This window comes from Carcharhinus amblyrhynchos, chromosome 25 (genome assembly GCF_965287045.1).
Source record: "Carcharhinus amblyrhynchos chromosome 25, sCarAmb.v2.hapA, whole genome shotgun sequence".
Lineage (NCBI taxonomy): Eukaryota > Metazoa > Chordata > Chondrichthyes > Carcharhiniformes > Carcharhinidae > Carcharhinus > Carcharhinus amblyrhynchos.
In genome coordinates, this window is record NC_137348.1 from 26,815,070 (window position 1) to 26,832,109 (window position 17,040).

Consider the following 17,040-nt stretch of genomic DNA (forward strand, 5'->3'; position numbering starts at 1 on the left):
ACCTGCCACTTCTCCGCAAATATCAGCAACTGATCTATATCCTGCTGTATCCTTTGACAACCTTCTATACTATCCACAACTCCACCTACCTAGGGTTGTCTGCAAATTTACTAACCCATGCATGTTATTATCATCCAAGTCATATCCCAAAACAAGAGGTCCCAGTGCAGATCCCTGTGGAATGTAACTAGTCAGTGACCTCCAGCCAGAAAAACACCCTTCTACCACAACTCTGACTTCTTTGGGCAAATCAATTTGGAATCCAAGTGGCCAAGTCACCATGGATCCCATGCATCTTAATCTTCTGGATCAGGCTACCATGAGAGACCTTGTCAAAAGCCTTACCAAAGTCCATGTAAACAACATCCACTACTCTACCCTCATCGATCACCTTCATCACCCCTCAAGCAGGTTAGTCAGACATGACGTGCCCCACACAAGCCCATGCTGACTTTCCTGAATGGGCCATGCCTTTCCAAGTGCAGAAACAAAATGGCAGCGATCAAAGTGGATTTCAACTGTCCCAAAATTAACTGAGATGAATTGAGGTTAGGGGCAAAGAGCAATTAAAATGTATTTGTCCAACAATATACTCTATATATTAGATTTATAAAAGTATATTATAACACTACTCAAAGCTGACAGCACACAAAGTGCAAAACAAATAAGTTTTCTCTAATTGTGTATGTTACTCACTCCAATCACAGTTAACATTTAGCATGTACATATGTGAAACATGTAGCCTGAGGGTTTATTTTGAGTTTTCATTCTCTTACTGAGGGGTCTTAAAAAGCAGCCTTTTCCCTTTGTGGTAGCTGCCCCACATTTTACTGTGGCCCCCAGTATGTTATTCTGAACCTGGGAATGTGTCAGTCTGCAATTACAGAGGTGGACTTAAAAAGGAACTGGGAAAAGCAAAGAAAGGACAGGAAACAATAAGAGGACAGTAAAAAAGGAAAGCCAAAAGATATTTTAATGAAGACAAAAAAAAATGCAAACAGATAATTAAGAAGAGTACCAAGGATTAAAAAGACGAAATGGTAACTTGTGGATGGAGAGAGATGAAATGCACATGGTTCTTAGCCATCTGTGCGTCTGTTCTCACAAAACAGGAAAGCGAAGCGGACCTCTCAGTTAAAGATGAGGGTTGTGAAGTATTGAATGTGTTAAACTTAGTGAGGGACGAAGTGTTGAGACATTTACCATCTTTGAAAGTAAATAAATCACCAGATCTGGATGAAATGCATCCCAGGCTGCCAAGATGAGTAAGGGAATAAAAAGAAGAAGCTTTAACCATCACTTTCTAGTGCTCTTTGGCTGCAGCGTGATGTTGTCAGATTGGAGAACTGCTAATGTTGTACAGTTATTTAAAAAGCAACAAGGGATTTTATAAATTTTTACAGTTTTGTCTCAATGGACAAATTATTCAAAGACATTCCGACAGTTATGATAAATGATCCTTCAGAAATTTGTTAAAGAAAGGTGATGTCTGACTAACCTCACTGATCCTTCTTCAGATTAGAGAGACATTTGTTTGATGCGGTCTACCTGGGTTTCAGGGAGGCTCCTCTGACAACTGGTCAGAAAAGTAAGCAATGGTCTGCTTGTGGCTGCCTGAAGGCACGAAGCGATGGTCCGGGGACAGCCCCAGTGAGACACCCGCCCCCACCAACATGCCATTGATGAAGACGAACATCCCGCCAAGGACACCCCCACACCCCTGTCCCCCAAAACAACCGCACAACCCCAAACAGACCATTGTCTGCAGCAAACTACCCAGCCTTCAGGAGAACAGTGACCACAATACCACACAACCCTGCCACAGCAACTTCTGCAAGACATACCGGATCATCGACATGGATGCCATCATCTCACGTGGGAACACCACCCACCAGGTACACAGTACATACACTTGCAACTCGGCGTATTTATCTGATATGCTGCAGGAAAGGATGTCCCGAGGCATTACACTGGGGAGACTATGCAGACACTATGACAACGGATGAATGAACACCGCTTGACAATCACCAGTCAAGAGTGTTCTCTTCCTGTTGGGGAACACTTCAGCGGTCACGGGCATTCGGCCTCTGATCTTCGGGTAAGCGTTCTCCAAGGTGGCCTTCACGACACATGACAGCACTGAATAGCTGAGCACAGACTGACAGCCAAGTTCCACACACGAGGACAGCCTCAACCAGGATCTTGGGTTCATGTCACACTATCTAACCCTCAACTTGTCTGGGCTTGCAAAATCTCACTAACTGTCCTGGCTGGAGACAATACACATCTCTTTAACCGGTGCTTAACCCTCTCTCCACTCACATTGTCTGTACCTTGAAGACTTGATTGCCTGTGGGGACTCATCCCAGGCATTATTTTGTAAATTGAGTTTGTGTCTTCCTATGCCCTGTTTGTGAACTGAAATCCTACTTGCCTGATGAAGGAGCAGCGCTCCAAAAGCTAGTGGCTTTTGCTACCAAATAAATCTGTTGGACTTTAACCTGGTGTTGTAAGACTTCTTACAGAAGAATAAAAGTCATTGGATCCAAGGGAATGAAAGTGGTCATTTGGATCCAAAACCGGCTCAATGGCTAGCATCAAATTGCAATGGTGCATGTATATATTTTGTAATTGAATGACTATCCAGTGGGAACTCTGTACTCGGCGCCTTGCTGTTTGTGGTAAATATCAATAATTCAGTCCTAAATATAGCAATGATTGGCACAAGGAAGGTCCTCTGCTTATTTCTCCATTTTTCACAGTTCTGTACATTCCTTTCCAGTTGCTCATCAGAGCCTCCTATTTCCAACTTCATTGAGAAATAATCCAAGTGAAAGGCATACGTGAAATAGTTCCCTGACTTCCTGTAAACTAAACACAAGTCCTCTTCCTGAAGTGTGCACCACCTGTCAGCAGCCACTGTAGCTCCGGGTTCCCGCACGTCCAATATTGCCAAACGTTTACTGGTTCCACCACCATCAGCCATGACGTGTAAACCCGACATGGGAGACTTAATTGGGGCTGGAGTGAATTGCAGAAGCAAAATCTTCCTGAGGTTGCAAATAATCTTCCTATACTGACTTAAATATAGAAGCCATGATTAAGAAGTTTGCAAGTTACATGAAAATTGGTTGAGTAGTTAACAATGAGACAGAAAGCTTTAGAATGAAGGAAGATGTCTATGGACTGAACAGCTGGGCATAAAAGAGTCAAATAGAAATTAATCCAGAGAAGTGTGAGGTAACGCATTTAGAAAAGGCAATAAGTTGATGAAATACACAATAAATGGATGGATTGGGAAAAGAGAGACCAAAGAAACAGAGATATGTTGGCGTCCAGGGCAAGCTGCCTGTACACGATACTGGTCAAGGCATTAAATGTAAGAAGTTATATTAATCTATCTTCTGTCTGCAAAAAATCCCTGTCTCTTTATTTCAGCGTCATGTGTGTAAGTTCTATCCCTGATCCTCTACATCAATGAGATAGAGATTTCTTGCAACTTGCTCAAATTAAACAAATTGGAAATGTGATTGTATCCCTTTTCAATGAGGCTTACAGCTTTACCCTGTGTGTGAAAGCTGCTGCCCATCCTCAGCATGGAATTCAATTTAAACATTTCCTCACTTACTGCAGAGAAGGGAGCAGCTTCATGCCAGGGGTCAAATTCAGTTTGACAACCTGCAGCTAATTCAACTGTGAACAAGTTTCATTTGAAATTTTACTTTAACTCTTCTTGTTCCAGAGATGTTCAGTAAATCAGTCAAATGATAAGAAACAAATTCCAACTGGGACTTCGGAATTTTGAGCAAACATTGATTTCCTCATATTTGTGGTTTCACTCCAGAGCCCAGGACACAGTTCCTTGTCAACGAGCTGAGAGAAGAACTGTTTCTGGGTGTGGAGATTAACCATTTAACTTCCAAACTGAATGATCTTGGAGCAACAATGGCTGCAGCTGTTGGGCAGTGAGCACTAACACTCAGTTACATTTATTATTGTAAACCAGCAACAGAGACACCAAACAGGGTGGATTCTGGCCCAATGGAGTTAGATGCCTCAGAATTTCATTAATTTAGGATGACAAGTGAAGTGAATCAATGGTAAGTCATCGTCAACTGTCCTTATCAAGGATGACATCTACTCAGGGTAAATGGAATTAAGATGCAGGTTGGGCAAAATGTAATTAAATAGAGGAACAGGCTCAAGGGACAGAATAATTGCCTCCTGTTACTGTATTTAAATGTTTGTTGAATAATGACGTGTAAAACTTCTGGAAGATTTGCACCTTCCTTTTATTAGTTGAACTTGGATTGTTCATTTCAGATGGTGCAACATTTTTATTCAGAGAATGGGTCAGATAATCGGTTTCAAAGGGAACTTTAGAAACAATACTTTTGCAAAAACACTTTCAATGTTCCATCCTGTGCCAGTTATAGAATCAGTCCTTACTGGTAGTTTTATTCTAGGTTCAACCAAAATCTCTGAACAAGAGATTTGCTATCCAGTGATTTTAAATATACAGATCTGGAAATTACTGATTTATAACCTGACCCAATGTGCTGGGGATTCTAGATTGGATCCATAAGGTTAAATATCAATTTTGATGCAACACAGATGAGAGCAGTGTGCACTCTAACACTGCTATCAGCTCTCCATCTGTGTTGGGAGAGGTCCACTGGTTCTCCTGCACTCACCTATCAGGACAAGACAACAATTCAGGTTGTTGTTTTACTGTGTGTAAATTACACACAGTGTGGGCCTCCAAATGAAGAGAGAGAATAGAGCTAAAGTTTTAAGTCAGGATGACCCTTCATCAGAACTTTTATTGTAGCTCATACTTTAAGTTTCCTGATCTACTAGCTGTAATTGAATCAGAATTTAACCCTATTTAATTCCAAGAAATCAGGAATACAGAGAGACAAAGTGAGTTGGTAAAGCTACAGCATAAAAAAAAACTGGAAATCTATGAATAGACAGTGTGAAGCCATCCACTTCAGTTCTGAATATTTTCTCTGTGGGAAGTTATGAGCGACATTGGATGAAAACATGATTTCCGTCTCCAGGTAAAAGAGATAAAAGCAAAGAGTTTAGGGAAGGAATTTCAGAGCTGCAGGCCTTGGCAGATGCAGGCACAGCCTTTAACTGCCGGGGTCAAAGGGAGTGGAGATACACAGGAGGTCAAACGTGGAGGAATGCTGAGATCTGATAGGGGGAAAACCATGGACTTCTGTGAACAGGAGTTTGAAAATTCTAGGGCTGGAAGAAGACACAGAGCTAAAGAGAAATGAGACCAAATGAAATGCAGGATGAGATAGTTCTCCTTGGATGACAAACTGAATAATTTTGGCTTATACTCTGAGTTGAGAGGAATGAGAGGTGACTGCACTGAAACATACAAGTATCTGAAAGGGCTGGTCAATGTAGGCACGAAGTAATTCTTTTCCTCTCGTTCGGAAATTGAAAAGAGGAGGAGCACAAATCTCAGGATAAGTAGTAGATTGTTTAGAATTGGGGTGAGGAGAAATGTTTTCACTCAGGAGGGTTGTTAATCTTTGGAATTCTCTACCCCAGAGAAGGTGGATGATCCAGCACTGAAAATATTCAGGACTGAGATTTCTGATTTCTAATAGAGTGAAGTGGCTGAGAAAGTGGAGTTGGGGCAGCAGAGCAGCTACAATTGTATTCAATGCAGAGCAGGGTCAAGAGGCCATGCAGTCTACAACTGCTACTGTTACTGACGCTTTTCAATTAAAATGTAAAACCATGAACAGAAATCCCACTCACCTGATGAAGGAACAGCGCTCCGAAAGCTAATGGCTGGTACTGCCAAATAAACCTATCAGATTTTAACCTGGTGTTGAGAGACTTCTTACTCTAAATTAGAAGCCAGGCATTTGCCAACTGGGGTCCAAGGTAATCACATAAAAATTAGCTCTTGCAGGTTATTGCCTGGCAGACAGGAAGAGAAGATATTAATATCCATGGAGAAGTAGTCAGGATCAAAGCGACAGTCAAGTTTACACATTTAGCCAATTAGGAATGGCTGGAACAGAAAGGAGAAAGATCTTACAATGGAGCATAGACAGTCTTAAAAACCATCACCTTGTCTGTGATTAATAAAAAAAAAATTAGAGCTGAAAACTCATTGGAAAATGATTGTCAAAGAGTTTCCATCAGCTTGGATTGGAGGTTCACCATATAAACACTAGACTCATTAAGAGTCAAACTGCAACATATAAAAATAAAGTCAATCATTTCTCTGATCACATTTCAGGCTTTACTTCAAACTGACAGAATTAGTCTCCAGTTTTCCTCTCTATCAGATCCCATGAGGAATTCTTTAACCAAGTAAAATCTGAAACAAGTAATCTCTAACGCAATATGTGCTGATTGTGATCTTCACCCCAATGGACAGGAGGTGTATCATGTACCAGTCTCAGCAGCTCTGTAAGAACTCAGATACAGTAAAAAGTCTGACAACACCAGGTTTAAGTCCAACCAATTTATTTGATAGTACACTCACTAGCTTTCGGGGTTAGCCCCTTCGTCAGATGAATGGAGAGTTCCATTCGGGACTAACCCCGAAAGCTAGTGAGTTTACTATCAAATAAATTGGTTGGACTTAAATCTGGTGTTGTCAGACTTTTTACTGTGTTTACCCCAGTCCAATGCCGGCACATCCACATCAGAACTCAGATAGCCAGAGAGTGAAGGACAGAATACTGGAGCCTAGTCTTTGTGCACTTATTGGGCGACACAGTGACAAGCACTGCAGCATCACAATGTCAGGGAGAAGGGTTCAATTCCGACCTTAGGTCACTATCTGTGTGGAGTGTGTATATTCTCCCCGTGTCCTCCCGGGTGCTCTGGTTTTCTTCCCAAGCCTGAAGGATGTGCTGGTTAGGTGCATTGGCCATACTAATTTCTCCCTCAGTGTATCCAAACAGCTGTCAGAGTGTGATGACTAGGGAATTTTCACAGTAACTTCATTGGTGTTAATATAAGCCTACTTGTGACACTAATAAGTATACTGTAAACTATTAGCCTTTGTTTACAGATATACACTTTGCACATTGTGTGTCTCCTTTCCACTTCTACATACTTCGATATAAATATATAATTTATATAAAAGTAGGAGAGTGCAAATATCCACTACCTGAAATACAATTAACACTCAGTTGATAAAGTCTCAACCTTCAATTTCACGCTTGAGGAGCCAAAGAATTTCCATCCAGAATCCAGGCCTAGAGGCATGGATAACATTGAGAATTTCTTAAGATGTGCAACCATGGGCACCACTTGTTGCACAATAATTGCTTTTGCATTGCAAACCTCACAAGGCTGCACAGTGGCACTGGTGCCTCAGCACCAGAATCCAGGTTCAATTCCGACCTTGGGTGACTATCTGTGTGGAGTTTGCACATTCTCCCCGTATCTGTTTGAATTTCCTTCGGGTGCTCCAGTTTCCTCCCACTGTCCAAAGATGCACAGATTAGGTGGATTGACCATGCTAAATTGCCCCTTAGAATTTCAATGTGTATAGGTTAGGGGAATTAGGGGGTAAATATGTGGGATAAAATGCTCTGTTGGAGAGTCGATGTAGATTAGTTGGACCGAATGGCCTCCTTCTGCACTGTAGTGATTCTATGATTCTGAGCAGTAGCAGCTTTCTTCCCCATACCTTTTTGTTGTATCGATCAAGGAGCACTATAATGATTATAGTGACGACTGTCGCACCCAGGCTAACAAGCAGATAGAAGATCAGAGGATTCATGCTGAGCTGATGAAAGGTGGAGTATATGTTTCCCCAGGCAGTCAGGTAGAAAATCTGCAAAAGAGAAGAGTATATGGAAAGTAATCATATCCGTGAAATCTAAGCTTTAGTGGGATGATTATTGCTATGGAACATTCAATCAAAAACTTAAACATTTGTTATTGAGGCTCATAACTGTTGAAATGGTATTATATATCAGAGTTATCTTTTCAGTAAATCGACTTAACATTGCAGTAACTTGGTTTATTTCATGTAGATCTTCTTTGTCAGAATTTGTTTTATGTTTTAATTTATTAGTTTCACAAGTAGCTTACATTAACATTGCAATGAAGTTACTGTGAAAATCCCCTAGTTGCCACACGCCGGCACCTGTTCGGGTACACTGAGGAAGAATTCAGCATGGCCAATGCACCTAACCAGCACATCTTTCGGAATGTGGAAGGAAACCGGCGCACCCGGAGAAAACCGACACAGACATGGGGAGAATGTGCAGACTCCACACAGGCAGTGACCCCAGACAGGAATACGTGAGACAGCAGTGTCAATGTCCCATCTTGAATACTTTGCTGCATTCTTTTCGATCTTGCTCCAGTACTAGATGCTGTCGGTGAGTCAGTTTTATAATTAAAAGATAAAGAACTTAATGAAATGGCATGCTTGAGAGTCAGCGCTGCATCAAAGAGGATATGACACTTATTTCAATAACAAGTAATACATGTGGGATGCTGTCACATCTTCTATTCATTTATGTTTTCCCCATGTGTTGATGAATCTATATAGAATAGATGGTTAGAAACAATCTCTCAAAGCTTCCACCTCATCTACAGTACCTCAACCTGGATGAGATATGGTATATATGAAACAAATGAACGTCAGCACTGCCTGGGCTGAAGTGGAGATGATTCAGAGCAGCAATTTTCATTATCACTTTATCCTACCCATATAATGCTAAGTGCAACAAACTGTGATACCTGCAAGGACGCTGTTCATGTCTGAGAATCAGAGACACCCAGAGAGAGGTCAATGGCCAGGGAATGGGAAGAAATGTCTTTAAATTCCTGGCTATACCTAGACTCTAGTTACTTAATTCAGTAGGACATTCACTAAAAAGTGGGTGGGTGAAATGGTTCAGGTGGTCCGGTAAGCAGTGAGAAGTAGAGAGGCGGGTGTTGTCTGGTGGTCGGGCAGGTAGTCAAGTAATTGGGAGGGGAGTGGGGGTGAGGGCGTAGTTGGGGTGGTAATCACAGGTGCACTTGGCGTGGGGAATAGCCTGGTGGTCAGGAGGATAGCTGGGATGTTGGTGTGGTTGGGAGGAGGGAGGTGGTGCAGTGGATGGGTGATAGTAGTTACCCAGGAATTAGAACTGGTTTTAATCCTCCTAACTTTTTCTGGGAATCTATTCTGTGAGTCAAAGCCTCCAACTGCAAAATGGAATTTTGGAGGGTTCCAGACACGTGGTCATTCCCCAACAGAAGTTGAAACTTCTCAGCCAATTCCCAAGTAGTAATGAATGGGGCCTTCTGAGGCATTCCCAAGCATATCTTCCAGGGAATATGACCAGCCTGGCTCAGATCCTCCAATCCCAATAAAAGGCAAACATGTTGAATGTCAGGAATCCATAGGAAGCTACAATCTGTCCAAATACAAGGATTGACACTGGCATGGAGCTTTGGAAAGGCAGAAATACATTACTCTGAATTCTCCATAGATGCCTTCAACAGTTCAATTTTCAAATGGATGCCACCTTGTCGTTGGGCTAAATGAACTGTAATTGTACTGAAATTTACTCCAGGATACTTATGTACTGACTTCAGTGAGGCCCATGAGGTTGGCCTCTTGGACTATGAGCTCCCTGATTGAGGCCATAATTGCCTGCTCAAATCAAGGATATAGAAAGGGAGTGTCAGGTCTACCAGCACTCTGGATTCAAACTTGAAGCACTCTTTAGAGTGGAGTTAACTTTGTAAATAAAGGGAATCTGGTGAAGGGGCACCGCCCTCTGAGGAGTTATTTCAACTTAGACCTTTTAATCACAGCTATGAGACTTGTGTTGTATGAGCTTCACTGAAAAAAAGCTGGATGTGGGAGCTTTTCTACTCATAAAAGTAGTCAAAGTAAACTTGAGGAATCTTACAGCAACTTGGTGAAGATTCACCCCATTCCTCACACACCTTCCACATCCCCTCCCCCCTTTTGCTTCATTTAATAGTAAAGTCACTTGTAAATAGGCAAAGTGTGATCAGGTGGAAAGTCAAACATTTTTAAAAGATTAATATGTCAGCCAGGTGACAAATGCCTCATAACAGTGAGCATCACGACTTCAAAATAACCAATCTCATCCTCATTCCTGCTGAGCACAGTTCAGGCTTATCGGCCCTCACAGTGAAACTTTCCATCCACTTTAAACATTCCTCTAACATTTCTCATTCAGAGTCAGTAAGTTGCAGATGTTGGAGCTGCTCAGTTATTTCCAGCGGTGCTGAAGATCACGCCACCATGTCAAAGTTACATTTGAAGACTACTGCGTAAAGAAATTTGGACAATTGAGGCATAATTTTGCTTTTGCACCATCTTTTAAATGGGCAAGAGTGATTTCAAGAAGAAATTAGATATAGCTCTTGAGGCTAAAGAGACCAAAGGATATGTGGGGAAGAAAGGATCAATATATTGAATTCGATGATCAGCCATACTCTAAATAAATGGCAGAGCAGGCTTGAAGGGCTGAATTCAGCAAAAATGTAAAACATAAGAACGTAAGAAATAGGAGCAGGAATAGGCCATCTAGCCCCTCGAGCCTGCCCTGCCATTCAATAAGATCATGGCTGATCTGAAGTGGATCAGTTCCACTTTCCCGCTTTCTCCCCATAACCCTTAATCCCCTTGCCTACCAAAAACCTATCTACCCGCGTCTTAAATATATTCAGCAAGGTAGCCTCCACCACTTCAACAGGCAGAGAATTCCAGAGATTCACCACCCTTTGAGTGAAGAAGTTCCTCCTCAACTCCGTTCTAAACTGCCCCCCACCCCCCCCTTATCTTGAGGCTGTGCCCTCTAGTCCTGCTGTCCTTTCTGAGCGGGTGAACGGCAAATGAATTTATAATCACCTTTTACACTACTGCACACAATTAAATTCTTCTCTCCCAGTGAAATTTTAATTTACCTCATGAAAAACAAATTTGTTAGGTGGGTGGCACAGTAGTTAGCATTGCTGCCTCACAGTGCCAGGGGTCTGAGTTCAATTCCTGGCTTGGGTCACTTACATGGAAATGTAATATAATAAATCTGTGCACAAGTCACTGAGCTTTCTCTGCTTTCAGGGTCACTCCTAGATGCAGTTGTGCAGAGAATGGTGTTGTCATAGCTTTTACTGACACCACTTCAGTCAACTATTCTTTTATTTGGGCAGGCTATCTCCTCAGAACCCATATCTGATGCTGTCTGTAATTTTTTTTTAATGGATTTAATTCACTGCAGCACTGTGATCAAAAATGGCCAACAACTTTTCAGCCGTTTCTGATAGAGTCAAAAGGCTTTCTCACGGAACTGAAAGATAGCACCTTCTTTATTGTCTGTGTGAAGTTTGCACATTCTCCCTATGTCTACGTGAGTTTGACAAGGTGCCTCACAAGAGGTTATTACAGAAGGTCAGGGGGCATGGAGTTGGGGGTAGGGTGTTAGCGTGGATAGAGGATTGGCTGTCAAACAGGGGGCAGAGAGTGGGGGTCAATGGGTGCTATTCGGATTGGCGGTTGGTGACTAGTGGGGTGCCCCGGGGGTCGGTGCTGGGGCCTCAGCTATTTACCATTTATATAGATGATCTGGAGGAGGGAACCGAGTGTATGGTGTCAAAATTTGCTGATGACACCAAGATTGGTGGAACGGCAAATTGTGCAGAGGGTGTGGAAAGTCTGCAGAAGGATCTAGATAGGCTGGGCGAATGGGCCAGGAACTGGCAAATGCAAATTAATGTTGGCAAATGTGAGGTTGTCCACTTTGGTAGGAATAATGGTAGGAAGGACTATTACTTATGTGACAAAAAACTGCAGCATGCGACGGTGCAGAGGGACCTCGGGGTCCTTGTGCATGAGTCGCAAAAACCCAGTCGGCAGGTGCAGCAGGTGGTCAGGAAGGCGAATGGGATGCTGGCCTTCATAGAGAGGGGGATTGAATATAAAAGTAAGGAGGTCTTGCTGCAGCTGTATAGGGCACTGGTGAGGCCGCAGCTGGAGTACTGCGTGCAGTTTTGGTCGCCGCACTTACGCAAGGATATTTTGGCCTTGGAGGGAGTGCAGAGGAGGTTTACTAGGCTGATGCCGGAGTTGAGGTGGTTGAGCTATGAGGAGAGGCTGAATAAACTAGGCTTGTACTCGTTAGAGTTTAGGAGAATGAGGGGCGATCTCATTGAGACGTATAAGGTGTTGAATGGGATGGATAGGATAGAGGTGGAGAGGCTCTTCCCGCTCAGAAAGGACAGTAGGACTAGAGGGCACAGCCTCAAGATAAAGGGGGAGCGGTTTAGAACGGAGTTGAGGAGGAACTTCTTCACTCAAAGGGTGGTGAATCTCTGGAATTCTCTGCCCGTTGAAGTGGTGGAGGCTGCCTCGCTCAATATTTTTAAGACGCGGGTTGATAGGCAAGGGGATTAAGGGTTATGGGGAGAGGGCGGGAATGTGGAACTGAGCCACGACAGATCAGCCATGGTCTTATTGAATGGCGGGGCAGGCTCGAAGGGCTAGATGGCCTACTCCTGCTCCTATTTCTTATGTTCTTATGTTTCTGCTGGGTGCTCCGGTTTCCTCCCACACTCCAAAGACGTGCTGGTTCGGTGGATTGGCCATGCTAAATTGTCCCTTAGTGTCAGGGGGATTAGCAGGGTGAATACATGGGTGGCTATGAGAATAGGGCCTGGGTAGGACTGTTGTTGGTGCAGGCTTGATGGGCTGAATGGCCTTCTTCTGTGTGTAGGGATTCTATGATTGTAACTTAATATTGCAGGATTTCTTTAGCATTTTAAAAGGCTACTCAGCCATTTTGACAAAGGCTTCTCAGGCTTAAAATGATTAAAAATATGCTCACTGAACTACTACAGCAAGAATTCCACTGTTTTCTTTATACAGTGGCAATTTAAAATTGCTCTCTACCTGCGCAGCTAAACTTACCACAGCTAGTACCAGCCTGAGGGCACGTGAGTTAAAGAATATATACCTTCGGACCTCTGGATCCATTAGTGCACTCTCAATTTGATTTCTACAGTCACCTAAAGATACCTGTAGTTAGAAATAAAAAAAGATAGCTTTAGACGAACAGTTTACAAGAATGATTTGATTATTATTGTCACATGCGTTAACATACAGTGAAAAGTATTGTTTCTTGCGTGCTATACAGACAAAGCATACCACTCATAGGGAAGGAAATGAGAGAATGCAGAATGTAACTAGGATGTAGACAAAGATCAACTTAATGCAAGGTAGGTCCATTCAAAAGGCTGACAGCAGCAGGGAAGAAGCTGTTCTTGAGTCGGTTGGTACATGACCTCGGACTTTTGCATCTTTTTCCTGATGGAAGAAAGTGGAAGAGAGAACGTCTGGGGTGCGTGGGGTTGTTAATTATGCTGGCTGCTTTGCCGAGGCAGTGGGAAGTGTGGACAGAATCAATGGATGAGAGGCTGGTTTGCATGATGGATTGGGCTTTATTCATGACCTTTTGTAGTTTCTTGTGGTCTTGGGCAGAGTAAGAGCCATACCAAGCTGTGATACAACCAGAAAGAATGCTTTCTATGGTGCATCTGTAGAAGTTGGTGAGAGATTTAGCTGACATGCCAAATGTCTTTTGTCTTCTCAGAAAATAGAGGCGTTGGTGGGCTTTCTTAACTATAGTGTCAGCATGGGGGGACGAGGGCAGGTTGTTGGTGATCTAGACACCTAAAAACCTGAAGCTCTAGATCCTTTCTACTTCATTCCCATTGATGTAGGCAGGGGCATGTACTCCTTTACGTTTCCTGAAGTTGATGACAATCTCCTTCATTTTGTTGACATCGAGGGAGAGATTATTTTTGCCGCACCAATTCACCAGATTCTGTATCTCATTCCTGTACTCTGAGTTGTCAATGTTTGAGATCTGACCCACTACGGTGGTCAGCAAACTTGAAAATCGCATTGGTGGGGAATTTGGCCACACAGTGATAGGTGGTTCCAAGGATTACCAAGAGCAGTTCCAAGAATGAAAAATTTCAGTTATGGTGATAGATTGGAGAGGTTGGGACTGTTCTCCAGAAGACCGAGAGGAGATTTGTTAGAAATGTTCAAAATCATGCGGGGACCGGACAGAGTAGATTGGAAGAAATTGTTCCCCTTGCAAAAGGATCAGGAAGGTGAGGGCACAGGTTTGAAGTGATTTGCAAAAGAAAGAAAATGTGATGTGAGAAAAAAACCTTTTCCACACAGTGGGCAGATTTTCGGACCACGCTCGCCCTAAAACCAGAAAATCCCACTCGAGGCAATGAACCTTTGCTACCCCCCACCCTCCCCTCATCCGCTATGATTCCCGTGGCAAGCGGGACAGGAAAATTCCGGTCAGTGAGTGGTTCAGGAACACTCTGCCTGGAAGTGTGGTGGAGGCAGGTTCAATTGAGGCATTCAAGAGGGCATTAGATGATTACTTGAGTAGAGACAATGTGTAGGTGTACAGGGAAATGGCAGGTCTCTTGTTTGAAGAGCAGGTACAGACATGATGGGCCAAAAAGGCCTTCTTCTGCACCGCAACAATTGGTGATTCAGATAATTCTGTAGTTATGAAAGGAAATGTTGAAGGTTGCTCTTTGTTATTGTTAATAATATTTTCCAAATGTTATGTAAGAATTATTATCGCATTCCACAAGTCAAATGTATCATTCAAATAAAAGGTTATGCTTTGTAGCTTGACCCATTGACATTTGAGGATTGTTTAGACATATCTGTGGTTGAGATTTTCATCAAGATTATGGAGGGAAACTACTACAAATGTGACAGATTGTATGTTTGAAACCAAAATTTACACAGACAACACCTGTTATATTCAGAACTTCTTACTCACCTGCTTTTAAATATTCTTGATTTCCCCTTTGTTTGCATCTACCTGTGAAATGCAAATATTCTAGGCTCAGAGGCAAACAGGTTAGCATTAGAACAAGAAACTTACTATACCTGAAATCCCAATCCGTCCAATCTCCTAGCACAGGTATCCATGTCAAAACCCTGGGACCAATAATAGCTGTCCCTGGTTAGAACCAGAATCACTTGACCATTATGAAGCACTACAAACATGAACAAAAGTATCAGCAAATGGTGACCAATGCAAGCAATAGGAGAAGGTGAACTTGTTGTTACCCAACTAACCAACACTCGAATGGGCCCATCTACCTCGTTCACATTTTATATTTACTATCTGTTCATCTAATACTGATTTTATAGGTTATGTACTTCTGGGTACTCCAAAGTATTCACTGGAGTTACCAGTCTAAAGTGCACAATAGCATGCTATTGCAAGACATCCAATCTCAAACATTTTGATCCAGTGATTTAAAACCTGCCATTCATTCCCTACGATGAATTATAATTTGAAGTCACTTGAAACCAATTGGGAGACTTACCTCTGTGTCAAACCCAAAATGCCTTTGTGTTATATTACCATACATTGGTGTGTCTAACAGTAAGTAAATGAGATTGCAAAGTGGCATTTTAGTAACAGGACAGGTCCGCTTTCTATTATATCCAAGGCTGCCTCAGGTAGAGGCTATTCGATTCTAAATTAAAGGCATCGTGTAAATCACTGAGTTTTTAAATTGAAGCTGGTCTTTATAACACTAGCAGTTTAATTACCCGTGCGGTCTGAACAATCCTCTGACAAACATACAAAGGCCTTGTCTAGCTATTCCCCAGCTTATTCAGTTTTAGCGAGATACATGCAACATGAAGCATCTTGATGATAGTTAAGTGCCATCATGGATCAGTGCAGTGACAGACTGGAATATCCTTCCCAGGACACAGTGTTTCGAGCTCTGAGATCTGGAATTCCCTCAAAATCTCTCACCGCCACTCTATCCCTCTCCTCTCTTTTAAGAAGCTCTCTACCACCGATCTCTTTGGCCAATCTGTCCAAATTATTCCTAATGTGACTCGGCCACATTGTGAATCACCTCGGGATTTCTTATTAGGTTTGAGGCACTATATAAATAAAAGCTGTTGTTGTTGGAGTAGGGTTGAAGCTTCTGCCTCAGTAATGAGAGCACTCTAGGTCAAGTCAAACTTCGGACGACATTCAATCAGGTCATCTAAAGCAAGTAAGTTGCTTGAAGTTTTAAAGTTTATTTATTAGTGTCACAAGTAGGCTTACATCACCTGCTCTAACAAAGAATCATCCAGACTCACAACGTTGGCTCTATTCTCCCTCCACAGATGTTGGCATTTTCCAATATTTTCTGTTTTTATGTCAACTTACATTAACACTGCAATGAAGTAACTGTGAAAATCCCCTGGTTACCACATTGCAGCACCTGTTCGAGTACAGTGATGGAGAATTTAGTATGGCCACTGCACTGAACTAGCAAGTCTTTCAGACTGTGGGAGGAAACACACACACACACACAGGGAGAATGTACTGACACTGCACAGACAGTGACACAAGTCCTGACTCCAACCTCACACATGGAAAATGATGGGTTTTCTTAAAAAAAAATTAAGTTTTGTAAATTTTTGACAGAATCAACAATTTGGCAAGGTATTGTTGTGATTTCTGATAGTATCAAAGCCTAATAGCTGGCATTCAACAGTAGAAACACAGAAAATAGGAGCAGGCCATTCAGCCCTTCCAACAGCTCCCCCATTCAATTTGATCATGATTGATTCTCTATCTCAATGTCATACTCCAGAGCTCACCCCATTCCCCTGGACATCAGTCAGTTAAATACACATGATTATTACATTTTACATTGTTTCGGATGGACATCGGATAATCTTTATAGACCAATTTTGTTTTAAATTAGATTTAAGGAACCAGAAGTGTTGAAATGGCCAAGAACAGATAGCCTGCTAAATCCCATGTTCCAGATGTGGGACCTGAAATGCTTGTTTAGTGACATTTGACAATAGCCATGGAAAGTAGACTGACCTGACCTTTTAGTCATTTTATCGGCGCCGTCCCGTTCTGCTGTCAGCAGTCTCAGATGTAGCAGCAAGCCCCTGTCTACAAGCCTTGTCCCCGGAACCTACAACCCTCTCCCGCTGCTTAT

The 17,040-nt window shown here is 42.5% G+C and overlaps 1 protein-coding gene across 1 annotated transcript in view; it reads right to left on the minus strand.

Moving 5' to 3' along the window:
- LOC145358116 (transmembrane protein 268-like) overlaps positions 1 to 17,040 on the minus strand; it is a 40,168-nt gene extending 23,128 nt beyond the window's left edge. The window contains exons 1-4 of the mRNA XM_080211790.1: positions 16,920 to 17,040; positions 14,957 to 15,066; positions 12,935 to 13,042; positions 7,682 to 7,828 (exon numbers count right to left, since the gene is read on the minus strand). Coding sequence (XP_080067916.1) covers positions 7,682 to 7,828; positions 12,935 to 13,042; positions 14,957 to 15,066; positions 16,920 to 16,935 — 381 coding nt within the window. The 5' untranslated portion in view covers positions 16,936 to 17,040. The remainder of the gene's footprint in view (positions 1 to 7,681; positions 7,829 to 12,934; positions 13,043 to 14,956; positions 15,067 to 16,919) is intronic.